General features: G+C 43.5%; 1 protein-coding gene across 1 annotated transcript in view; it reads right to left on the reverse strand.

Annotated features, from left to right (window-relative positions):
- TAF1 (TATA-box binding protein associated factor 1) overlaps window positions 1-27,009 on the reverse strand; it is a 493,091-nt gene that overhangs the window by 63,034 nt on the left and 403,048 nt on the right. The window contains 1 exon segment of the mRNA XM_030210565.1: window positions 9,483-9,581. Within this exon segment, the coding sequence (XP_030066425.1) occupies window positions 9,483-9,581 (99 nt within the window).

The following is a 27,009-nucleotide window of genomic DNA, read 5'->3' on the forward strand; positions in this document are numbered from 1 at the left end:
GAATTGGGGGGTCCCGAGCCCCCCCCAAGAAGGCTAGAGTGACCTTAATCTGACTCCATCTCTAAATAACACTAGTACTGGGGTAATCAAGGAGTTATTGCCTCTAAGGGAGACGTTAGGTCTAAGGAAAAGATACCAGCCTTATAACAAACTGGATTTAGATTACAAGTTATACAATGCATTTATACTTACAGCCTTTGATCATTAAGTGAAGCCCACAAATCATCATTTGGAATGAGGAGTTTATTTGCTAAGGTATAAGTCAAATCAGTGATTGACAACAGGCATGTACAATCAATTAATTATAGGAATATAATAAGCTACAAACAGGTGTTAATTATTTGCTAATGTTTTATAATTTCTTTTACCAATTGGAGGTTTTACAAGGGAAAGCAACTAGGAAATTTGTCAATTTTGTTGGACACATTGGTTTCCCTTGGAGAGAGAGTGCCAACCCTTGTCTCTCTAACTCAAACCAGGAAATACCCTGATTTTTATAAGTGCCTTCAGGATATGGATAATATGACAGTAGATATACCTGATTGGATCTATGCTAATGTCATGGTTGTCACTGATTGGCTCATGCTAATGAGTAGCTTCTATCTTGCTAACATGGTTTTGTCTTTAGCTCGCTTCTTAAGCAAGACCCTGCTCACAGGAAAGTCTCCCTCCTCTCTTGGACAGCTCCCTTTTTGTAAACACTTCCCTAGATACGGACATCCAAACATCCAAACATGGACATCTCTGTCTTATATCATCTTGTGATCTGACTTAGGATTTTAGCCATCAATTCCTTGATCTTGGCTTTTGCACTGCTTTTGAATGTCACACTAAATTCTAATGAGGCCTAGTCAGTGCCTTTTAGCAGTTTAAGCTGTTTAAGGTATGTAAATTGACCCACCACTATTCCAGTGGATGGATCCCAAGCGGGGACACATATTAACTTACAGGAAAAGCATGTCCTTGCTCAGCCAGTCATAGATTTTTAAACCAAGCTGGTATTTTTACAGCCTTAGTCCTAAAATCTGGCCTTCCACCCTTCCGGTGGGCATCCAGTGAGGGCCTCTTGCTGTAGTATAATTATACATAGGGAAGAAGCTGGAAACTACAGGCCGGTAAGCCTCACTTCGGTAATTGGAAAAGTAATGGAGGCGATGCTGAAGGAAAGGATAGTGAATTTCCTGGAAGCCAATAAGTTGCAAGATCTGAGACAACATGGTTTTACCAAAGGGAAATCGTGCCAAACGAATCTCATTGAATTCTTTGATTGGGTGACAGGAGAATTGAATCAGGGACGAGCTATGGACGTAATCTACTTAGATTTCAGCAAAGCTTTTGACATGGTTCCCCACAGGAGGCTCTTAAATAAACTGAATGGGCTGAAGATAGGACCCGAAGTGGTGAACTGGATTAGGAACTGGTTGACGGACAGACGCCAGAGGGTGGTGGTGAATGGAATTCGCTCGGAGGAGCAAAAGGTGAGTAGTGGAGTGCCTCAAGGATCGGTGCTGGGGCCGATTCTGTTCAATATATTTGTGAGTGACATTGCCGAAGGGTTAGAAGGTAAAGTTTGCCTTTTTGCGGATGATACTAAGATCTGTAACAGAGTGGACACCCCGGAGGGAGTGGAAAACATGAAAAAGGACCTACGGAAGCTAGAAGAATGGTCTAAGGTTTGGCAATTAAAATTCAATGCGAAGAAATGCAAAGTGATGCACTTAGGGAGTAGAAATCCAGGGGAGACGTATGTGTTAGGCGGGGAGAGTCTGATAGGTACGGATGGGGAGAGGGATCTTGGGGTGACAGTATCTGAGGATTTGAAGGCGATGAAACAGTGTGACAAGGCGGTGGCCCTAGCTAGAAGGTTGTTAGGCTGTATAGAGAGAGGTGTGACCAGCAGAAGAAAGGGGGTGTTGATGCCCCTGTATAAGTCGTTGGTGAGGCCCCACCTGGAGTATTGTGATCAGTTCTGGAGGCCGTATCTTGTTAAGGATGTAAAAAGAATTGAAGCGGTGCAAAGAAAAGCTACGAGAATGGTATGGGATTTGCGTTACAAGATGTATGAGGAGAGACTTGAGGACCTGAACATGTATACTCTGGAGGAAAGGAGAAACAGGGGTGATATGATACAGACGTTCAAATATTTGAAAGGTATTAATCTGCAAAGTAACCTTTTCCGGAGATGCGAAGGCAGTAGAACGAGAGGACATGAAATGAGAGTGAAGGGGAGCAGACTCAAGAAAAATGTCAGGAAGTATTTTTTCACGGAGAGAGTAGTGGATGCTTGGAATGCCCTCCCGCGGGAGGTGGTGGAAATGAAAACGGTAACCGAATTCAAACATGCGTGGGATAAACATAAAGGAATCCTGCTCAGAAGGAATGGATCTTAAAGAGCTTAGACGAGATTGGGTGGCAAAGCCGGTGGCAGGAGACGGAGATGGTGCTGGGCAGACTTATACGGTCTGTGCCAGAGCAGGTGGTGGGAGGCGGGACTGGTGGTTTGGAGGCGGGGATAGTGCTGGGCAGACTTATACGGTCTGTGCCAGAACCGGTGGTGGGAGGCGGGGCTGGTGGTTGGGAGGCGGGGATAGTGTTGGGCAGACTTATACAGTCTGTTCCCTGAAAAGGACAGGTACAAATCAAGGTAAGGTATACACAAAAAATAGCACATGTGAGTTTATCTTGTTGGGCAGACTGGATGGACCGTGCAGGTCTTTTTCTGCCGTCATCTACTATGTTACTATGTTATGAAACTATCCCCCACAAGGGTAATTTAAGAATGTTTTTTCATGAGCAAAAAAAAAACCACAACAAAACATTTCTGTGGGTAAGAAAAGTGTCTTAGGTTTAGAAACAGACTTTATAAAAATCTCCCACCTTATATTTGCATAAACAAAGGCATATTGGGAGGGAAATTTGATAAAGCCTATTTCTGTGCATTAACTTGGGGAAGAAGATAGCTACTTTATAACATATGCATGAATGTGCCTAATTAAGCCAGGAAATCTGTGCCTCCCAAACGACAGTTGTAAATATAATACTCCAATGAAATCAACCAAAGTCTCCATATCATGCACTCATGGGCGGATGCATTCAGCTGAAACTTAATCCAGAAAAAACCCAATGCCTAATACTCACCTCACAACATAACACGAACAAATTTACCACCATCAACACACCAAATCTGAACCTTCCAATTTCAGACACCCTAAAAATTCTTGGAGTTACCATCGATCGACACCTAACACTTGAGAGCCACACGAAAAACACAACCAAGATGATGTTACACTCAATGTGGAAATTAAAAAGAGTAAGACCTTTCTTCCCAAGGACTGTTTTCCGTAACCTAGTACAATCAATGGTGCTCAGTCATCTAGTCTACTGCAACGCACTCTACGCCGGCTGTAAAGAGCAAATAATCAAGAAACTTCACACAGCCCAGAACACTGCAGCTAGACTCATATTCGGTAAAACAAAATATGAAAGTGCTAAACCTCTACGAGAAAAGCTTCACTGGCTCCCACTCAAAGAGCGCATCACGTTCAAAATATGCTCCCTAGTTCACAAAATCATTCACAGAGATGCACCAGCCTACATGTCAGACCTGATAGACTTACCACCCAGGAATGCTAAAGATCATCCCGCACATTCCTTAATCTGCACTTCCCCAACTGCAAAAGTCTAAAATACAAACAAATGCATGCGTTAAACTTTACCTACTTGAGTACACAGTTATGGAACGCATTGCCGCGCAACTTAAATACGATCTACGAACTAACTTCCGCAAACTACTGAAGACCCATCTCTTTAATAAGGTCTACCACAAAGATTAACAAATATGAACTCCACAACTCCTCCACATACATTCAGAACTGTCTTACAATACCTGCTTGTTATATTACTAACATGTTTTTTCATTATCATGTTACCTAAGATCCTTCTGTTACACTAAATGTATATTTTCTAATTATATTTCCACCATTCATGATGTATTGTAAGCCACATTGAGCCTGCAAAGAGGTGGGAAAATGTGGGATACAAATGCAACAAATAAAATAAAATAAATTCTCTGGGACAATTTTCAAAGCTGAAGCAAGCATATACTTTCATTTTGAAACTATGCCAATTCCCATGGAGGGTAAGGTATTGCATTTACTATGAATTTACTGTGTATGCTATGCTCACAGCCCCAGCATACACATGCTTGATAAGATCTAAAAAATTAACAGCTGTCTTGGATCAGCTAACAGGATAGGAGCAGGAGATGAGGCTGTTCAAGCAGGAGAAATGGAGGGGGGGGGGGGGGGGATATTCAACGATTTGTGCGCCTTCATTATAGGACTTTTCATCAGTGAAGACTCAGGGATTGTATACCAGGTGGTCAGTTTTTGAGAATAAAGCACTTATGTTTGGATCAAAGGACATTTATGACACATGCTAGACAAATGACATCTAATTTTCTTTAGGGTGGGTATCCCAAAAGGTTAATACATAGAGCATTTAAACGAGCAAGTAATGCCAATCGGCAATGGCTATTAAAACTGGAAAACAAAAATTGGGGCACGGATCACATGTCTTGCCTTATTTTTCACAAGTACATCAAGTACAGCAGATAATTCTTAAACATTGGAATATATTATCTCTTCATCATGGATTTGAATCTAAGCCATGTTTTGCATATACATGAGGTAGAAATTTGGGGGAATTATTTAAAACTCCCAGGAGGGAAATTGAGTTTCCTACAGAATCAGGATATGCAGCCTCTGGACATTGTGTCTATTGTCCATTTGCCATGACAACCAATTTGATACAGATTCCCAATACCAGCAGACAATATAAGTTGAAGTATAAAACTGAATGTTCATCTAAACAGGTTCTTTATGGCATTAACATTATGTCTGTGTGACAAATGGTACCTGGGACAAACAAAAAAGCCTGTTAAACAGAGAACTGCACAGCATCTTAGGAGGCTTAGGCTCAGTTGGGATGATGTTCCATTGATTGATCATTGGAGATTAGCTCAACATAAGGCAGAAGATTTGTGATCTGTAGCGTTGCAGCAGATAGTATTACAAAGAGGAGGTGATTATCAGCTATGTTAATACAGAAAGAGGAAACAGGAAATGAGGGCAGGACCAGAGCTGAGAGAGACAGAAGGGCGGAGCCTGCACGCGTTTTACCGCTGCTGCTGCTGCTGCCGGCCGCCGTAACCCGTAAAAATCGGAGGGAGGGGGCCTGGAACTGGAAGGAAGGGAGGGACGACAACCCTGGAACTGGGAGGGAAGGAGGACCCTGGAACTGGGAGGGAGGGACGGAGAACATTGAAGGAGAGTAACGTCAGGAGATGGTTACGAACGCAGCCAGAGACACTGGAACGTTAAAAGAGCAAATTATTATATTACATATGGCGTGATGTTTTGAGCTTTAAGGATGAATTTTATGGGGTATATATGTTTCAGGTTTAGTCTCCTGAGGATGCCTGTGAGGCGAAACACGCTGTTGTGTAGAGACTAATCTGGTGATGATATATGGAGAGTTTGGCGCATGTATCGCAAACCACTATGTTTGAAGTTTCCAGCATACTTAGGAGTGATACCAATTTTCAATATATGTAAGAGTAACAACAAAAAGTTGTTTTCAACAAGAATGGGCACAAAGTGACGACATTTGGAACAACTGAGTTAGTATTAGACAGCTTATTACAGCAAGGTCAAGTTAAGGACTTATTATATATATTTTTATGGCCCATCTAGCCCAGTATCCTGCTTCCAACAGTGGCCAATCCAGGTCGCAAGTACCTGGCAGAAACTCAATTAGTAGCAACATTCCATGCTACCAATCCCGGGGCAAGCAGTGGCTTCCCTCATGGCCATCTCAGTAACAGACTATGGACATTTCCTCCAGGAACATGTCCAAACCTTTTTTAAACGCAGATACACTAGTCACTGTTACCACACCCTCCAGCAGCGAGTTCCAGAGCTTTATTCTTTGAGTGAAAAAATATGTTCTCCTATTTGTTTTAAAAATATTTCCATGTAATTTCGAGTGTCCCCTGGTCTTTGTACTTTTTAAAGTGTGAAAAAATGATTCACTTCTAGCCGTTCTACACCACTCAGGATTTTATAGATCTAAATCATATCCCCCTTGAATATTATCATTTTATTTATTGCACTTGTATCCCACATTTTCCCACCTATTTGCAGGCTCAATGTGGCTTACACAGGCCTGTTATGGCATTGCCATTCCAGGGTAAAAGATACAATTGGTGTTACAGAAGATCAAGGATAATAACAAGAGCTGATCAAATAGTTATAGGAAGAAGACTTTCAGGGGAGGGTGAGGTGATGAAGTGTTGTACTTAAACTATGGATTCTCGAGATAGGCTTTGTTGAAGAGATACGTTTTCAAAGCTTTGCAAAAGCTAGTTATTTCGTTAATTGTTTTCAGGCTAGATGGTAGTGCATTCCACAGCTGCGTGCTGGTGTAGGAGAAGCTGGCCGCATGTGTTAGTTTGTATTTTACTCCTTTACAGCTGGGGAAGTGTAGATTGAGAAAAGTGCGGGCAGATCTTTTAGCATTTCTGGGAGGGAGGTCCACAAGGTCTAGCACGTAGGCCGGGGCATCTCCGTAGATAATTTTATTAACAATCGTGCAGATCTTGAACGTGATACGTTCTTTTGGGAGTAAATGCAGTTTTTTTCTTAGGGGTTTTGCGCTTTCATATTTTGTTTTTCCAAATATGAGTCTGGCTGCAGTATTCTGGGCTATTTGGAGTTTCTTGACAGTCTGTTCTCTGCATCCGGCACAGAATGCCGTTGCAGTAGTCCAGGTGGCTTAGTACCATTGACTATACTAGGTTGCGGAAAATGGATCTTGGGAAGAAAGGTTTTACTCTTTTTATAAATGATCTGGAAATCGGAATGACAAGTGAGGTGATTAAATTTGCAGATGACACAAAAGTATTCAAGATTGTTAAAACACATGTGAACTGTGAAAAACTGCAGGAAGACCATAGAAAATTGGAAGACTGGGCATCAAAAATGGCAGATGAAATTTAATGTGGACAAATGCAAAGTTGTAGACAATATGCTGAAATCTTCTGCCAAGTATGCAGCAGCGACCAAAAAAGCAAACAGGATGATAGGAATTATTAGGAAAGAGATGATGAATAAGACCAATAACACTATAATGCCTCTGTATTATTCCATGGTGCAACCTCACCTTGAGTACTGCATTCAGTTCTGGTAAAAATAGATGGCTTAGGGGAGATATGATTGAGGTCTACAAAATACTGAGTGGTATAGAACGAGTAGAAGTGAATCATAAGAACATAAGAGTAGCTATACTGGGTCAGACCAATGATCCATCTAGCCTAGTATCCTGTTTCAAGGAGTGGCAAAGCCAGGTCACAATTACCTGACAGAAACCCAAATCATGGCAATATTCCATGCTACATATCCCAGGGCAAGCGGTTGCTTCCCCATGTCTGATTATCACATGTATGATTATCTCCCAGTTGGTGAGATGTCAAATGTGTGTGCTTGATGCAAAGCGCTTCTAGCTCTCAGAGAACAAGTTCATTCTCTTGAGGCTAGAGTAGCAGACTTGGAGGAGCTGAGGGAGACAGAGAGGAGACCTACAGGGACAATGTAGAGAAGTCCCACCTCCAATCTGGCAGCCCCTTTGCTGCCTTGGAGTAGGGAGGCCTTCTAAAAGGAGAGCATCACCCTGGTTGGGGGGGGGATCAAAAAGAAGAACCTGTTGCTTGTTGGGGGGCTCAAAAGGGAGAGGAACTGCTGCTTGTGTTTGGGGAGGATGCAGAAAGGGAGAGCTGCTGTTGGTTCCTGGGTGGGGGGGAGGTGTGAAAGGAAGAAATTCTGGGCCTGGAGGGATGAGTGGAAGAGAGGTGCTGCTGGACGTGGGGGGGGGGGGAGACTGAGAGGTGATGCTGTACCTGGGCTGGGGAGATGAGGGGAGGAGATACCGCTGGACCTGGGTGGATGGGGGCAAGTTGAGAGGCAGAGGTGCTTCTGGACCTTTGGTGGGGGGGTGAGAGGGGGAGGTGCTGCTAGACTGCAGGAAGGAAGAGAGAGGTGCTGCTGGATAGGGTGGGAGAGGGAAAGGTGCTAATGGACTGTGGGAGAGGGAGAGAAACTGAACTGGGGAAGAGGGGGAGAGATACTGGACTTAGGGAGGGACAGATGCATACTGCACAGGTGGGCAAGGAAGAGAGAGAGGGATAGATACTAACCACAGACTGGGATTGGGGGTGGAAAAAGAAAAGAGATTTGAGAGAAAGAGGCACAGAGAAGATATGTTGGGCATGCAAGGAGCATAGGGACAGAGACATAGAAGGGAGATGCTGGACAGAGAAGAAATGAGGACACAGAGGGGCAATACTGATCACAGTGGGGGAGGGATAGGGACCTAGAAAGCAGATGCTGAACATATGGGAAGCAAGGAACTAGGACACAGAGGGTAGATGCTGGACAGGACAGACAGGGACACAGAGGGAAAGATGGATGGTGGACATGGAAAAAAAAAGATATGTCAAATAGACAGGAGATCCTGGAAAGGCAGGAAAAATGGAGAAAAAGCAGAAGAGAGACAGGCCAAATCGAATGGAAAAATAAAATGCTCAGACTACAATGGTAAAAAAAACCCCAAAACATAACATTTTAGTTTGAATTTATCAATTGGACCATGTCAGCTTTGGGAAATATGCATCTTTGATACCTTGCATTTCCATTTCTGTTTCTCTAGTATTGCTGTATATGCAGAGGCTTTTTAGAGAGCAGAATGTGAAAAATATACTAGGGAGTGAAGACTTTTGCAAGGCACAGTATTAGTACACAGGCGCTATACATAAAGATTAGGTCCTCTATAACAGGTCACCTAAGTGAGAAATCCAAAAGGACACCTATTTACAAAGGCAACAGGCATCTACCTGTCTTTCTCAAATAAGTTTCTAGATCCAGCCCCTGCTGCTTCAAGGCAGGCATAAAGGTGTGCAAGGATGCACATATTTTATAAAGTACCTGTGTGCATTTCAACTCCTGTTCAGCCCACACATTGTGCATTTAAGTACACACCATCATGCCAGTGCTGTGTAATTGTAAAAGAGGCATTTTCTATGTGTAAAAATATACTTTACAGGAAGAAAAATCTTTACAAAATTACCCCCAGAAAGAACAGTTTATGAGGTTTGATGCGAATGCTACAGGTTTGCTTGTTATAGAGGCTTTTTAAAAAAATTTAATTTAGTGATGTGCATATTACAAATATTTTAGCATGGATTTTGGTGCATAGGTCCCTAAGGGGCTCTTTTACTATGGTGTGTTAACTGATTTAGTACACGCTATGCTAAGACGCTCCTTAGGGATAAAATGGGCTAATCAGCATTAGCATGGGCTAATCATTAGAGCATGCTAAACCTTAGTTACACCCTAAAAGAACCCCTAAGTTGGTAAAACTTTACTCACTGGGGCAGGAGTCTTGGGTTTCCCATCATCATCTTCATCAAACCCTTCAATATCTACATCAGAGTCTTCCTCACCCAGCCGGCCTCGTCCCAAACGAATCTGAATAGAGAAAACTGCTATTAGAAAAAAAAGTCAAGAGAAATCCTTGAATATTTACAGAGCCGGTCTCAGTTTTGCTCCTCTCCATCTTCTGACTGAAGCAGAGCAGTTTCCTGTGCATACTTTAAGCTTTTTGTCCCCCCCCCCCCCCCCCCCCCCCCGGCAGTTATCCCTGCTTCTTTTGTATTTCAAACCCAACAGAAGCAAGGGTTGGGATCCTGGCATTAGCACAAAAGTGAAAATGATATTCCATACAAATATAGTTTATTAGTGGTAACTCTTCTCGTTTCTGTACCAAGATGTATTGTCTTGGGATAAAACTGTTATAATAATAACAAATAAAATTAAAAGAATAAACCTCTTATGTAGATCTTGAAAATATATTTTCTTTGTAATTGCTTCCCTTTATTTACTCTATTCAAGCATTTCTATATTGCTTTTAATCCAAATGGTGCAAAACGGATTCCAATATTAAGAGGTTTCCAATTAGAAGGAATTTATAAAAAATAGTCTCAAATAGAACATCAAAATCATAATAAAAATAGTAAGAACCTAACATCCATAATACTAAATAATTGATTTAAGAAAAGATGTGTCATGAGTGCCTTGTGGAAAGAGACATAGGGTGTAATTATTCGTATTTAAACAAGAATGTTATTCCAAATCCTAGCAGCTTGGAATTCAAACGAGCGGTCCCAATATACTTTTGAATTCCTATTCAAAGACAATTTTGTCCTACTTAATTCCTCTTATTTTCAAACCTTTTCATTTATGTCCTCTTCTCATCTCTCATGCCTTTTAACTTTTTATCTCCCTTTTAATCTATGTTCTGCCCAGTCTCTCATATCCTTCTCTTCTATCTTCCACATCAAAAAAAAAAAAAAAAACATAAGAAAATCCAAGCGGAGTCTGATCAAGCCCCATCAAGCTCAGCATCTTGTCACTGACAGTGGCCAATTTGGGTCACAAGTACACAGAAGATCCCAAAAAGTAGATCAAATGTCTCATAGTAAGGAAGGATCCAAGATGGCGATCTGAGCTGTGTGGGCGTTTTCTCGTCTCCGAGGGGTTGCTGTGGCGAAACGTCAGAATTTCCCCATTGTTAGTTTGAAGAATGGGGAAAAGAAAGGGGAAAGCAAAGGCTCAAGCCTCCCCGAACCTTGCTACAGGTCCTGCTGTTCGTCAGACCACATTAGACGCCTTCGGGATGAGGCTGCTCGACGTACAAGTTCCTGCTTCGACGAGACCCATGGAAACGGGTCAGAGCATAGAGGAGGTGACGTTGAGCCCCTCCGCAGGAACAGCCCCCCCGCCACCATGAGGTGCTCAGACGCCGACGGAGAGGAACCGGATAGGGGAAGCTAATATGCAGCCCCTACCTGTCCAGTTGGGAGGACCTGTCGGCTTCTCTACCCCGATCGGAACAACAGAGGGAGAGCTGAAGGAATCGCTCTCAGATCAAGGAGGCACCCCAGACGGTAGCGGGATAGCGGTAAGACCGGCTGTTGTCACATTAGAAGTGCTCTGGGACTCAATTCAAGGACTAAACACTTCCCTTAAAATGGTAACAAATTCTCTTAAAGAAGAAATTGTGGAGGTTAAACAAATTTCCCGAACTTTGACTGTTAAAATTCAAGAACAATCGGATAAAACAGCATTGTTGGACGGAGAAGTCGCTAAACTCAAGAACATTACGACTAACTTAATTAAAGACAAGGAAATTCAGGCACGTAAAATTGAATTCCTTGATAACCAATTCCGAAGGAATAATTTGCGGTTTATAAATTTCCCCAAGTCTCCATTGATTCCAGCAGTGGAGATGTTAAGGAAATATTTTGGTGACGTGCTGGGTCTACCAGTGGAGGGTTTTCCACCCATTGTTAAGGCTCAGTACATAACAGGAGTTACAAAAAACTTAAATGAACAACAACCGCAAAACCCGCAGTTAAACTTAACTGAATTTTTAGAGAGCTCCTTGGACGTAGTGACGGAACGGACCACTCTGCTGGCTACTTTTGCCTTTGAAATGGACAGGAACAATATCTTTAAGATTTATTTTCAACATGTTAATGCAGTCTTTCTGGGTTCGAGAGTTCAAATTTTCCCTGACTTGGCGAGGGACACGCAGAGGAGGAGGAGAGAATTCTTGCAATATAGGGCAAGACTTCTCAACCTGGGCGCAGTTTTTAAACTGAAATTTCCTTGTAGATGCTTAGTATCCCTTCAATTGAACAATTATATATTCTTTGACCCCTTAAAACTGCAACAATTTATAATAGCAAAGGAAAGTGTTAATACTCCTTAGTTGAACCCCAAAGAAAGTAATATGCTGTAAAGTTGGCTTGCAGGATAAAACTTGCTCTTCATGCTTATGGATAATTAATTTCCTCCTGTTTACCTAGTATCTGGATCTTTATTTGTGGACAAAGTAATTGTGTAATTTCCATTCTAATTTTTTTTCTTTGTTAAAACAATTTCTTATATTTCCATTACATTTATGTTGTTTAATAAATGTAAAATTATAAATAAAATAATAAAAAAAAAATGTCTCATAGTTCATGTCCACAGATGAGCAGTGGCTCTGTCAAGCATATGTACAGCTTGAGGAGAGGGGAAGGACAAACCCCCAATCTTGTGGTTGCTAATGCTGAATGGGGGCTCCTTCCCTAGCAACATGATTTTCTTAACCTTTGCCACCCAAAACTAAGCACGCAAAGTACAACTACGCTCCTTGGATAATCATTTTTATGGATATTTGCACCAGGAACTTGTCCAAATCTCTTTTGAATCACACTATATTAGTTGCCTTGACTATGTCTTCCAGTAACAGATTCCACAGCTCAATTATGCACATGGAAAAACACTTTCTACAATTTGTTTTCAATCTGCAGGTTGTTAGTTTCATAGATGGTCGCTTGCTTTTGCACTATTTGAAAGATTAAACAATCTTTATTCAACCACTTCACCCAACTCATGATTTTCTAAACTTGAGTTCACAATTTGGAGGAAATGTATTTATTAGTTTATTCTATTAATAATACCCAGATAAACTATAACTATATAGTGCACAAATATCCAGGAATACAAACTCAAATAACAAAAAAGATTCTATATCTATGTGAATAAATATGATAGTGCTCAGAAATAATCAGTGTCCCATAAAAACCACATCCAGACACTTTATCTCAATCAATGCACAAGAGTAACATTCAAAAAATGGTGTAATGGTGTATTACTAAAGTCTGTAATGATATATACTATATAGTCCAAAAGCCATACACCAGAAAACGTCAAAGTTCATCACCTACCTTGTGTATTGTTCCAACATCAAACAATCAATGAGATCCAAAGGTGACTGTAAATGAGATACAAAGCTGACTCCAGACTCCGGGTGGTGGAAGTTCTTTTTCAACCTGTTGTTGATATACTCCCTGAAGAAGCCACAGTGAGCGGTGAAACTTGGATCCTTTTGGGGCAGCCAGTACACATTTACAGTCAGCTTTGGATCAACGCACAAGGTAAGTGATCAACGTTGATATTTTCTGGTGTATGGTTTTTGCACTACATAATATAGTAACATAGTAGATGACGACAGAGAAAGACTGTATGGTCCATCTAGTCTGCCCAACAAGGTAAACTCATATGTGCTACTTTATGTGTATACCTGACTTTGATTTGTATCCGTCATTTTCAGGGCACAGACCGTATTAGTCTGAACCAGCACTAGCCCCTCCTCCCAACCATTAGCCCCGCCTCCCAACCACCAGCTCTGCCACACAATCTCCGCTAAGCTTCTGACAATCCATTCCTTCTGAACAGGATTCATTTATGTTTATCCCATGCATTTTTGAATTCCGTTAATGTTTTCATCTCCACCACCACCCGCGGGAGGGCATTCAAAGTATCCACCACTCTGTCTGTGGAAAAAATACTTCCTGACATTTTTCTTGAGTCTGCCCCCCTTCAATCTCATTTCATGTCCTCCAGTTCTACCGCCTTCCCATCTACGGAAAAGGTTCGTTTGCAGATTAATACCTTTCAAATATCACCCCTGTTTCTCCTTTCCTCCAGGGTATACATGTTCAGGTCAGCAAGTCTCTCCTCATACAACTTGTAGCGCAAATCCCATACCATTTTTGTAGCTTTTCTTTGCACCGCTTCAATTCTTTTTACATCCTTAGCAAGATACGGCCTCCAAAACTGAACACAATACTCCAGGTGGGGCCTCACCAACGACTTATACAGGGGCATCAACACCTCCTTTTTTCTGCTGGTCACACCTCTCTCTATACAGCCTAGCAACCTTCTAGCTACGGCCACCACCTTGTCACATTGTTTCGTCGCCTTCAGAACCTCAGATACTATCACCCCAAGATCCCTCTCCCCGTCCGTACATATCAGACTCTCACTGCCTAACACATACATCTCCCATGGATTTCTACTCCCTAAGTGCATCACTTTGCATTTCTTCGCATTGAATTTTAATTGACAAACCTTAAACCATTCTTCTAGTTTCTGCAGATCCTTTTTCATGTTTTCCACTCCCTCCTGGGTGTCCACTCTGTTATAAATCTTAGTATCATCCGCAAAAAGGCAAACTTTACCTTCTAACCCTACGGCAATGTCACTCATATATTGAACAGAATCGGCCCCAGCATCGATCCCTGAGGAACTCCACTGCTCACCGTTCCCTCATCTGAGTGAATTAAAGCAAGAGAAAAAAGAAACCGATATGGTTCTCGAAGCAAGTGGCTGAGAAAAAAAAGGCTAAAGAGTTGGCGTTCCTGAAATACAGAAAAACTTAAGAAGAGGAACACGGAGAGGAATACCAGATGAAACTGAAAGAAGCCAAGAGAGAGATACGTCTGGCAAAAGCGCAAGAACAAATGGCTAGAAAGGTAAGGAGGGGTGACAAAAATGTCTTCAGGTATATTAGTGAAAGGAGGAAGACTAAAAAGGGAATTGTGAGACTGAAAGATGCTGTGAACCGCTATGTAAATAATGATGAAGAAAAAGCAAATTTGCTAAATAGATACTTTTGTTCTGTTTTCACAGAAGAAAATCCTGGAGCAGGACTGCAATTGACTAGCAAAAGTACATGTGAGAATGGAGTGGATACAGCACCATTCACAGAAGAGAGTGTGTATGAACAACTTGAAAATCTAAAGGTGGACAAAGCCGTGGGACTAGACGGGATCCACCCCAGGATACTGAGGGAGCTCAGAGAGGTTCTCGCGGGTCCCCTTAAAGATTTGTTTAATAAATCCTTGGAGACGGGTGAGGTTCAGTGGGATTGGAGAACAGCGGATGTGACCCACAAAAGTTGTGAGCTGGAAACTACAGGTCGGTAAGCCCCACTTCGGTTATTGTAAAAGAAATGGAAGCGATGCTGAAGGAAAGGATAGTGAATTTTCTGGAAGCCAATAAGTTGCAAGATCCGAGACAACATGGTTTTACCAAAGGTAAATCGTGCCAAACGAATCTCATTGAATTCTTTGACTGGGTGACCGGAGAATTAAATCATGGACGTGCTATAGATGTAATCTACTTAGATTTCAGCAAAGCTTTTTTTTTTTTAATTGTTATTAACCAAAAGTATATTTGCAAAGGAACAAATACAAACTTCAATTTTCGTTTCCCCCCCCCCCCCCCATCCCACTCTTCCCTTATACCCCCCTCTCCCACCCTACCCTCCCTCCACCTCCCATCTTTACACCGATTACTAACTCATTTGGTTCATATCCCTTAATTGAGTCCAGAGTTCGTCATTCATATTGTAGTATCCCACCCTTTTATCCGTTAATTTCTCCATCTCCCCAATAAGGGAGAGTTTTAAAAGCCAGTCTTGCTCCGTTGGTGCCTCTGGTTGTTTCCAGAACCTAGCAATGGCACTCTTTGCAGCCATTAAGCACATCCTCTTTAAACGTCTCTGCCATTTAACTCCACGTCTGTTCCCCAGGCCCAACAAACACCATTGAGGATCGCACAAAAATGTCTTGCCCGTGTGGGCGGCTATCTTTGCTGTAACAGTTTTCCAATACGGTTGTAATTTCCCACAGGACCACCCTCTTCCGTTAAACATCTCCAACAATACCGTGAGGCCCCTGGAAACATCACATGCAATCTGTGTGGGGTTAAATACCATCTCGAGAGGACCTTGAAGGCATTTTCTTTCAAAGCACACAGTTCGATGCTTTGTTAACTTCCGAGATGATGGCCCTCCACTCATGGACTGTAAACTCCTTCTGCAAGTCACTTTCCCACCGAGTCATATACAAACATTTCTCAAATCTCCTACCCCCTATAAATTTATACAATATAGATATAACTCCCTTCATTTTCCCCGTAAGAGCCCCACAAATTCTCTAACTCTTCAAACTCCTCTGGGTCCTTTCGTAACCACCCTTGTGTATAAATGTAATGTTGGGCCTGTAGGTAAAAGAATCTATCCTTATCCAAAACCCTACATTCTTCCTTAAGCTCTGTAAACAATCTCATTTTCCCATCTTCTAACAGGTCCCGAAACCTCGTCAAGCCCCTCTCAGCCCACCTCTTTGCCACCTGATTCCCCAGCCCCACCCTGAAAGTGGGCTCCCCCCGAATGTAAGCATAAGTAGATGTGGTTCTAGATTTCCAAAAGCATGCCCTGAGGGATGCCCATAGTGTTAGCAGGTGTCCCACAAACGGATTAGTAGAAAGCCTGCTATAAGTGGGATGTGTCGATGAGGCCCATATAACTGACTGCAAACTATGTTGCTGCACCATCTCCTGGTCCATGCGTGCTGCCACTGATGATTTCTCATGACACCACGTGGAGATAAGTTTCAATTGTGCTGCCCAATAGTACCAGTCAAGATTTGGGACCCCTCTCCCTCCCAATTCTGTCGACCGCCAAAGCAGTTTTCTACTTTGCCTCGGAGCTTTGCCCCCCCCCCCCCCAAATAAACTTCAAGATAGCTTGTTGTAGCTTACTCAACTCCACCCTGGGAACCGGTATGGGAAGTGTCTGGAACAAAAACTAAAGTCAGGGCAGAACATTCATCCTAATCGATGCTATCCGTCCCTACCAGGACAACCACTTACCCTCCCAGCCACCTATATCTTTACGTATTTGTTGAAACAGCTGTAAATAATTTAACTGATATAGCTGAGAGATCTGTATGGGTATCTTAACTCCTAGATATTTAATATTATCCCTCTGTAATCTAAAAGGAAGGCTATGGGAAAGCTCTTCCATCCTGTGCTGTGCAATGGACACCCCAATCATTTCAGATTTGTCATAGTTTATCTTAAAACCAGAAAGCCCACCTCTTTAACATTGCTTTTGACTCGTAACCACTTGTAACCACTCGCCTCCACCTACCCTCCTCTCCTCCTTCCTGTACACATTAATTGATTTGATCTGCTTACTTTATTTTTGTCTATTAGATTGTAAGCTCTTTGAGCAGGGACTGTCTTTCTTCTATGTTTGTGCAGCGCTGCATACGCCTTGTAGTGCTATAAAAATGCTAAATAGTAGTAGTAATAGTAGTAGTAAAGCCTACTGAACTCTTCCAACTCTGCCATCGATATAAGGAGATTCAATCCCGGGTTGTTTACAAAAAATAACACATCATCGGCAAATAAAGCCAATTTGTGCTCAGTACCACCAATCATAATTCCCTGTATGTCGACCAAATCCCGCAACCTCTGTGCCAATGGCTTAATCGAAAGTGCGAAAAGCAGTGGTAACAGCGGGCACCCCTGTCTAGTACCCCGTTCAATCTGGAAGGCTGATGTGTACCCCCCCCCCCCCCCCCCATTTACTTTGATTCTTGCCACGGGCTTCTCACATAACCGTTGTAGCCACCCTATTAGCCCATAACCAAACCCCAGATGTTCCAGCACTTCCCATAAATAGGGCCACTCCACCCTATCAAATGCTTTGTCTGCATCCGTACTCAAAAGAGCCAATGGGGTTCCCCTCTGTTGGGCTTCCCATATAACATGTAGGGTGCGTCTGATGTTATCCGCCACCTGCCGACCCATGACAAACCCCGACTGATCAGTGTGAATCAATGTAGGTAGAATCTTCCCTAGCCTATCTGCTACTACTTTGGATAATATCTTAACATCCAAATTAATCAGTGAGAAGGGGCAATAAGAGCCACACACCGCCGGATCCCTTCCCAGTTTCAATAGCAGTGAAATCCCTGCTTCATGCATACTCGCAGGCAGTGATTGGCCATCAAAGCACGCATTCCCAACCCTCAACAATAGGGGCCTCACCTCCCCAGCAAATATCTTATAGAACCTGGCAGAATAGCCGTCCAAGCCGGGCGCCTTCCCTCCTTTGAGTTCCTTAATCACCCGTATAATTTCTTCAAGATGAAATGGGGCCTCCAACTGCTCACGCTCCAGACTTGACAACCTAGGAAGGCGCAGTTCCCCTAACCTCTTCCTAATCTCTCCCCCCTCTGCCCCCCTCTTACTGCGATATAGAGCCTGATAAAATTTTTCGAACTGGTCTCTGATTTCTTTATCCCTGTAGCACATCTTATCACCCGCTCCTTTAATTTTTGTTATTGTATAGCCCCGTTATCTATGCCTCAAAAGGTTAGCCAGCATCCTTCCAGACTTATTACCGAATTCATAAAACGTTTGCTGAAGGATCTTACGCAAAAACTCCACCCGTTCTACCTGCAATTTCTCTAATTCCACCCGACATTGTCTTATCTCTCGCAGAACTTCCCCTGAACTTCCCTCCTGATGACATCGTTCCAACCTCACTAGCCGTGCCCGTATTTCCAATTCCCTAAATTCTCGTTGCCTCTTTCTTCTCGCTCCCCATTTATGTTTCAACAATTTTATTGATGACATTCCCAAACCAATACATTACACATACTGAAAATACACAATCTCAAAGATGAAAACATTTGTTAGAATACCAAGTGGCTATAACCTGTCATCAATGTTTTAACCTTTTTGTGAACCCCCACCCCACCTCTCTTGTAATTACTGATTTCTCCAAATATTAACACAATGGAGTGGAGTGGAGGAGTGGCCTAGTGGTTAGGGTGGTGGACTTTGGTCCTGGGGAACTGAGGAACTGAGTTCAATTCCCACTTCAGGCACAGGCAGCTCCTTGGGACTCTGGGCAAGTCACTTAACCTTCCATTGCCCCATGAAAGCCGCATTGAGCCTGCCATGAGTGGGAAAGCGCGGGGTACAACTGTAACAAAAAAAAAAAAAAATCAGCTTCTTCCCCCCCCCCCCCTTTAATTAACAACCCCTCCCCCCACACCCTCTTATCCAATTGCAAAGCTCAAAGTGCCAAAGAAGCGCAATTACCTTTGCCAAGGGGTTTTATTCAAGATTTGACTTCGCGCTCGGGGTGAGAGTATATTTAAATACGCCCCTCGCTCCCCATTTAATTAGATGGCCCCTCACCACAGCCTTCAGGGCATCCCACAATGTGCCATGCAAAACCTCTCCGGTGTCATTCATGAGCAAGTAATTCTGGATAACCTGTCGAATATCATCGCACACCCTACTGTCCCCCAGAATCAACTTGTTTAGTCTCTAAAAGAGTTGGCACCTCTCCTCTGTCAAGCCCTTTAACCCGATCTCCACTGGGGCATGATCCGATGTGGAAATGGACCCGATATGTGAGTCGGCTACTTGATCCCATAATTGGCGACTACACCACACCATGTCAATTCTCGTGTATGTATTCTGAGAATATGAAAAAAAGGTATTCTCCACCACCACCAACTCCAGGCTCCGCCCTTTCTGCCTCGCCTCACCCCATGTCTGGAATAAACTCCCTGAGCATCTTCAAAGCCTTGCTCAAAGCCCACCTCTTCAATGTTGCCTTCGGCACCTAACCACCATACCTCTATTCAGGAAATCTAGACTGCCCCAACTAAACATTTCGTCCATTAGATTGTAAGCTCCTTGGAGCAGGGACTGTCCTTTTTGTTAATCTGTACAGCGCTGCGTAACCCTAGTAGCGCTCTAGAAATGCTAAGTAGTAGTAGTAGTAAGCCTCCAGACATCCACTAAATCTAAATTGGAGACAAGGGATTTTAACTGTTTACAGTGGGCCGGGTATGTATCGACCAACCCTTTTGAGTGATCCATAGATGTCATACTGATATTAAAATCCACACCCAATATCATCCCCCCTTTCTGAAACTGGAAGAGTTCCTTATTTATCTGGGTAAAAAATTCTCCCTGTCCCGAATTAGAGGTATATATGTTTACTATGGTCACCTCCTTACCATACAGCTGGCCCTTAACCGCCAGACACCGTCCCAGAGCACCCCTATAAACTTCCTCTGTGACAAATGGAATGCCTTTATGAATATAAATCACTAAACCTCCCACCTTGCCCCCTCTGGCATCAAAATGTGTGATACAGTCACTATACCCCCGATGTTCAAGTAGATGTGCATCCCTCTTTTGAATGTGTCTCCTGCAATAATATAATATCCCAATGAAGTTTCTGCAAATTACGATGTATCAAACTTCGTTTCATTGGGGAATTCAGCCCGTTAACATTCCATGACCCAAGGTTTAGACCCTTAACCCCCCCCCCCCCCCCCCCCCCCCCTGGGCAGAACCAGTTGCCGCCAGCAATTAGTTTTGAGGAAGTCACTCCTCGCCGGAGCTCAGCACCCTCTTCCCTCCACAACAGTATTTCCCAGTCCCCTCCCCCCGAAATTCAAACACTTTTGCAATCCACCCACAACCCTATTAACCATACAACAAACATCCTGTATAAACTCCAACAGTGTCCCCCACCTCCAAACCATACATTCTAAACCATACCCCATGAACCCATGAGGTAACTGAAACAATGAGATCCCCAAGTTCTCTCTCACATCCCTTCAGGTTACTCTAGCCGCAGCCGGTATCTGCGACATGTTCTCTTTTTGTGGGCGCATTCTTTGCCAGGAAGAGCCCTTCTTTGTCTTGGCTGACGTACTCGAGGCCCCCCCCCCCCCCCCCCGAAGCCGCCAGGGGCAGGTTTATATAACCCAGTTCAGTAAGGACTTTCCAAGCCTCACCCAGCGTAACCACTCGCCGGGTGTTGCCATCTGCTGTGAACTGGAGACCAAAAGGAAAAATCCATCGATATCGGAAATTGGACTGCTGGAGATAGGTAGTCAGATCTTTGAATTCTCTTCGCCTCTGAAGGGTTCCCAGCGCCAAATCCTGGAACACCATAATTTTATGATTATCCCAGAGGATCTCGCCCCTGGATCTAGCTTTTCTCCAAATCTTATCTTTGACAGTGTAGTCTTTAAAGCAGACCACAATGTCTCTGGGTTGCAGATCTCTTTTGGGCCCCAGACTCCGATGTAACATATATAGTAACATATAGTAGATGACGGCAGAAAAAGACCTGCATGGTCCATCCAGTCTGCCCAAGAAGATAAACTCATATGTGTATACCTTACCTTGATTTGTACCTGCCTTTTTCAGGGCACAGACCGTACAAGTCTGCCCAGCAGTATTTCCCGCCTCCCAACCACCAGTCCCGCCTCCCGTCACCGGCTCTGGCACGGACCGTATAAGTCTGCCCTCCACTATCCTCGCCTCCCAACCACCAACCTCTCTTCCCCCACCTGCTCCACCACCCAATTTCGGCTAAGCTTCTGAGGATCCATTCCTACTGCACAGGATTCCTTTATGCATATCTCACGCATGTTTGAATTCCGTTACCGTTTTCCTCTCCACCACCTCCCGCGGGAGGGCATTCCAAGCATCCACCACCCTCTCCGTGAAAAAATACTTCCTGACATCTTTTTTGAGTCTGCTCCCCCTTCAATCTCATTTCATGTCCTCTCGTTCTACCGCCTTCCCATCTCCGGAAAAGATTTTTTTGCGGATTAATACCTTTCAAGTATTTGAACGTCTGTATCATATCGCTCACCCCTGTTCCTCCTTTCCTCCAGGGTATACATGTCAAGGTCAGCAAGTCTTTGTTCATACGTCTTGGAACGCAAATCCCATACCATTCTCGTAGCTTTTGTTTGCACCGCTTCCATTTTTTTAACATCCTTCGCAAGGTACGGCCTCCAAAACTGAACACAATACTCAAGGTGGGGCCTCACCAATGACTTGTACAGGGGCATCAACAATTCTTTTCTTCTGCTGATCACACCTCTCTCTATACAGCCTAGCAACCTTCTCGCTACGGCCACCGCCTTGTCACATTGTTTCGTCGCCTTCAGATCCTCAGATACTATCACCCCAAAATCCCTCTCCCCCTCAGTACCTATCAGACTCTCACCGCCTAACACATAAGTCTCTCGTGGGTTTCTACTCCCTAAATGCATCACTTTGCTTTTCTTCGCATTGAATTTTAATTGCCAAACCTTAGACCATTCTTCTAGCTTCTTCAGATCCCTTTTCATGTTTTCCACTCCCTCCCGGGTGTCCACTCTGTTGCAAATCTTAGTATCATCCGCAAATAAGCAAACTTTACCTTCTAACCCTTCGGCAATGTCACTCACAAATATATTGAACAGAATTGGCCCCAGCACCGATCCCTGAGGCACTCCACTACTCACCATTCCCTCCTCCGAGCGAACTCCATTTACCACCACCCTCTGTCGTCTGTCCGTCAACCAGTTCCTAATCCAGTTCACCACTTCGGGACCTATCTTCAGCCCATCTAGTTTATTTAAGAGCCTCCTGTGAGGAACTGTGTCAAAAGCTTTGCTAAAATCTAAGTAGATTACGTCTATAGCACGTCGATGATTCAATTCTCCAGTTACCCAATCAAAGAATTCAATGAGATTCGTTTGGCACGATTTCCCTCTGGTAAAACCAAGTTGTCTCGGATCTTGCAGCTTGTTGGCTTCTAGGAAATTCACTATCCTTTCCTTCAGCATGGCTTCCATTACTTTTCCAATAACTGAAGTGAGGCTTACCGGCCTGTAGTTTCCAGCTTCTTCCCTATCACCACTTTTGTGAAGAGGTACCACCTCCGCCGCTCTCCAGTCCCTCGGAACCTCTCCCGTCTCCAAGGATTTATTAAACAAATCTTTAAGAGGACCCGCCAGAACCTCTCTGAGCTCCCTCAATATTCTGGGGTGGATCCCGTCCGGTCCCATGGTCAAACATTATCTCAGGTTCCACCATGTCTGACTGCCCCTCTGTGCCTGTGTCCAGTATTCTGGCGCAAATTTCTCAAACCACCTTTGCACAGTCTTTATTCTGGTCCGTTTCAGGGACCCCTTTGAATCTCAAATTGTTCCTTCTGGAGCAATTTTCTAAATCTTCCAATTCCAATTTTGCTTTTTCAGCTTGCCTGATCATGAGAGCAGTGCGCAAACCCTCTATCTCGCCCTCCACATGTTCCAGCATTTCTCCACCTGCTCCACCCTGCCACCGATCTCCCTCACCTCTTTTTGAATGTCCGTGACCGCCTCCCGAATGGTTTTCCGGACAGCCGACATCTCAGCTTTTAAAGCTTTGAACCACCTCGCCACCTCCTGTTTCATCAGCTCTGTATCGCTTTCCAAGTGTTCCGCTGGGTTCTCCGTCTCGGAGCCCGAATCCACTGTGGCCATTTTGTTGCAGGCTTTATGCGGGGAGCGGCTCGTGTTCTGTGTCGCAGCGAATTTAAACTTTTCCAGCCGTTTTCTAGTTGCCATCACGTCTCCTCTCTCTGCCCTCGAAATCGCCACTCTCGGAGGTTGGTAACCAGGAAATATCACAGATTTCTTCACTGCCCCAACGGAGCTCTGGATTCAGGCTTCCATCTCAGACGGTGACATCACTTCCTCATCTTCAGCAAAACTTTTGACATGGTTCCCCACAGGAGGCTCTTAAATAAACTTGACAGGCTGAAGATAGGACCTGACGTGGTGAACTGGATTAGAAACTGGTTGTCGGACTGGAGTTACCCCTCAGCCACTTACAGGGTCTATCCCCAGCACAGCTCAGGTCTGCCTGCACCTGCCACTTGTACTCTACACTAGAACCCTCCTTCCACTGACTGGGTCACAACCGCCTCTGGGCAAGTCTTCCACTCTAAAATTATCCCCAGTGATTTCTAGGTTACTGAAGCCACACTCCCAGTGATCCCACAGTTCCCAGAAAAGCACTCACAGACCAACACACAAACCACCAGGATTCTTTATAAGCCTAGACAAACAGTGCGAACAAACAAATGTATTTATTCTCATAAAAATATTGAACAGTGGACAGAAAATGTGCAATCAGCAAACAATAACAGGTAACTGAAAATATGGATCAATTATAACACTTTCTAAACATTTGTGTACTGTCTAAAAAGTACCTGGAAAGATCAGGATATATAGCTGCTTGCAAGTTATCAAATATAACTGTTTTACAGAGTCTTAGCAAAGAGATCCCTCTCTCTTTTATTCCTGGCTAAGACGGGGGGAAAAGCCAGTAAAGTCCAAATGAAAATGAGCTCCTGGGCCAATTAGAGCTCAAACAACATTTAAAAGTACACTGCAGAGTGCCTTTCCAAAAGGCTTAAACAAAGAGAACAGCCTTGGTTCTGCAGCAGTTTCAAAAACACTGCTCTGTCACAATATCATTACAGACTTTAGTAATACACCATTACACCATCTTTGAATGTTACTCTTGTGCAATAATTGAGATAAGGTGTCTGGATGTGTTTTTTTAATCACTATGGGACACTGATTATTTCTGAGCATTATCATATTTATTCACATCATTATAGAATCTTTTTTGAGTTTATATTCCTTTTGACACTGCCAATCACAATCTACTTCTTGCCACACTGTCCTCATTTGGGTTCCCGGGCTCTGTCCTCTCCTGATTCTCCTCTTATCTCTCCCACCGCACCCTTCAGAGTACATTCTCATGGATCTTCCTCCACCCCCATCCCGCTCTCTGTTGGAGTTCCTCAGGGATCTGTCCTTGGACCCCTTCTTTTTTCAATCTACACCTCTTTCCTGGGCTCCCTGATCTCATCTCATGGTTTCCAATATCATCTTTATGCTGACGACACCCAGATTTATCTCTCCACACCAGACATCACTACGGAAACCCAGGGCAAAGTATCGGCCTGCTTATCCGACATTGCTGCCTGGATGTACAACCGCCACCTGAAACTGAACATGTCCAAGACTGAGCTTATTGTCTTTCCACCCAAACCCACCTCTCCTTCCACTCTCTATCTCAGTCGATGACACCCTCATCCTCCCTGTCTCATCTGCCCGCAACCTCGGAGTCATCTTCGACTCCTCCCTCTCCTTCTCTGCGCATATCCAGCAGATAGCCAAGACCTGTCGCTTCTTCCTCTATAACATTAGCAAAATTCGCCCTTTCCTCTCTGAGCACACCACCCGAACTCTCATCCACTCTCTCATTACCTCTCTCCTTGACTACTGCAACCTACTCCTCACTGGCCTCCCACTTTGCCATCTATCCCCCCTTCAGTCCGTTCAGAACTCTGCTGCACGTCTTATCTTCCGCCTGGACCGATATACTCATATCACCCTCTCCTCAAATCACTTCACTGGCTTCCGATCAAGTACCGCATACAGTTCAAGCTTCTCCTACTAACCTACAAATGCACTCGATCTGCAGCCCCTCCTTACCTCTCTACCCTCATCTTCCCTTACGTTCCCTACCTGTAACCTCCGCTCTCAAGACAAATCCCTCCTTTCAGTACCCTTCTCCACCACCACCTCCAGGCTCCGCCCTTTCTGCCTCACCTCACCCCATGCCTGGAATAAACTCCCTGAGCCCATACGCCAGGCCCCCTCCCTGCCCATCTTCAAATCCATACTCAAAGCCCACCTCTTCAATGTCGCCTTCGGCACCTAACCACTATACCTCTATTCTAGAATTCTAGACTGCCCCAACTTGACATTTCGTCCTTTAGATTGTAAGCTCCTTTGAGCAGGGACTGTCCTTTTTTGTTAAACTGAACAGCGCTGCGTAACCCTAGTAGCGCTCTAGAAATGTTAAGTAGTAGTAGTAGTATGTTTGAGCACTTTATAAACTTCTGTCATATCCTCTTCCAATCAACTTTTTTCCAAGCTGAAGAGTTCTGTTTTGCTTCTCTTCATAAGGGAGGTGTTACAGCCCCTTTATAATTTTTGACACCCGTCCCTACATTATTTCTATCTCTGCTTTTTCCTTGTTGAGATCGGGTAACTAGAACTGCACATAATATTCAAGACGCAGTCACACCGGGGATCTATCGAAAAGCAAAATTATCTTCTCTGTTTTGTTCATTCCTTTGAAATAATGCCTAACATTCTATGTGCTCTTTTTTACAGCTACAACACAGTAGGCTGAAATTTTTAACATTTTGCCCACCATGACTCCAAGGGCTTTTTCTAGGGTGATGTCTCTTAACTCTAAACCCAGTTTACTGTTATCTGTAATTCAGGTAATTTTTTTTCTATGTGCATCACTTTGAACTTGTCCACACTAGATTTCGACTGCCATTTAAATTGCCCAGTCTTCTAGTCTCTCAAAATCTATTTGCAAAACCTTGCAGTTCTCTGGTATTTTAATTACTTTGACTAATTTTGTTTCATCCAGAAATATGATTACCTCACTCATCACTCCTGTTTCTAGATAACTTATGAATAAGTTCAACAGCACAAACCCTTGATGCCCTCTAATAGTGATCCTTTACCATGTGGATACTGACTACGTCCTCTACTGACTGGAGGAGTGGCCTAATGGTTAATGTAATAGGTTGTAGACCTGGGGAACTGGGTTTGATTCCCATTGCTGCCTAATGGTCAGCAGTGGGTTGAGACCCTCGGGAACTGGGTTCAATTCCCTCTGCAGCTCAGTGTGACCCTGGTACAATATACTTAGATTGTGAGCCCATTAGGGACAGTGCCAGTACTTGCAATGAAATTGTAAACTACTTAGATCTAGGCGGTATATAGATACTTAAATAAATAAATTTAGTTCTACTCTGTTTCCTGCCTTTTTCCAGTTTGCAATTCATAAAAAGGCAATGCCTCCTATTTCATAAATGACTTTGTCAAACGCCTTCTGAAAAGCCAAATACACTGTATCAACCCTCTCACCTTTATCTACATGTTTTTTTACATTTTCTAAAAAATCTAGTAAATTGGTAATTAAATCTTGCTTCTGCTAAGCTCATGCTCAGCTGATTAAAACATATCTATCTGTATTTTGCCTGGCAGCAGAGTCAAGCTCTCTGGTCTGTAACTTCCTGGATCACTCCTTGAACCTTTTAAAAATTATGTTACATTAGCTACTCTCCATTCCTCATGTATTACGACCTATTTAAATGATAGGTTGTAGATTCTCTACTAGGTTGTAGATTACTAACAACAGATTAGCAATTTCATGTTTGAGGAAACTGAGAACTCTGGTGTGAATATTGTATGGTCCTGGTTACTTGTTGCTCTTCAGTTTGTTCTATAACATCTTCTAGACT

Source organism: Microcaecilia unicolor, chromosome 7 (genome assembly GCF_901765095.1).
Source record: "Microcaecilia unicolor chromosome 7, aMicUni1.1, whole genome shotgun sequence".
Taxonomy (NCBI): domain Eukaryota; kingdom Metazoa; phylum Chordata; class Amphibia; order Gymnophiona; family Siphonopidae; genus Microcaecilia; species Microcaecilia unicolor.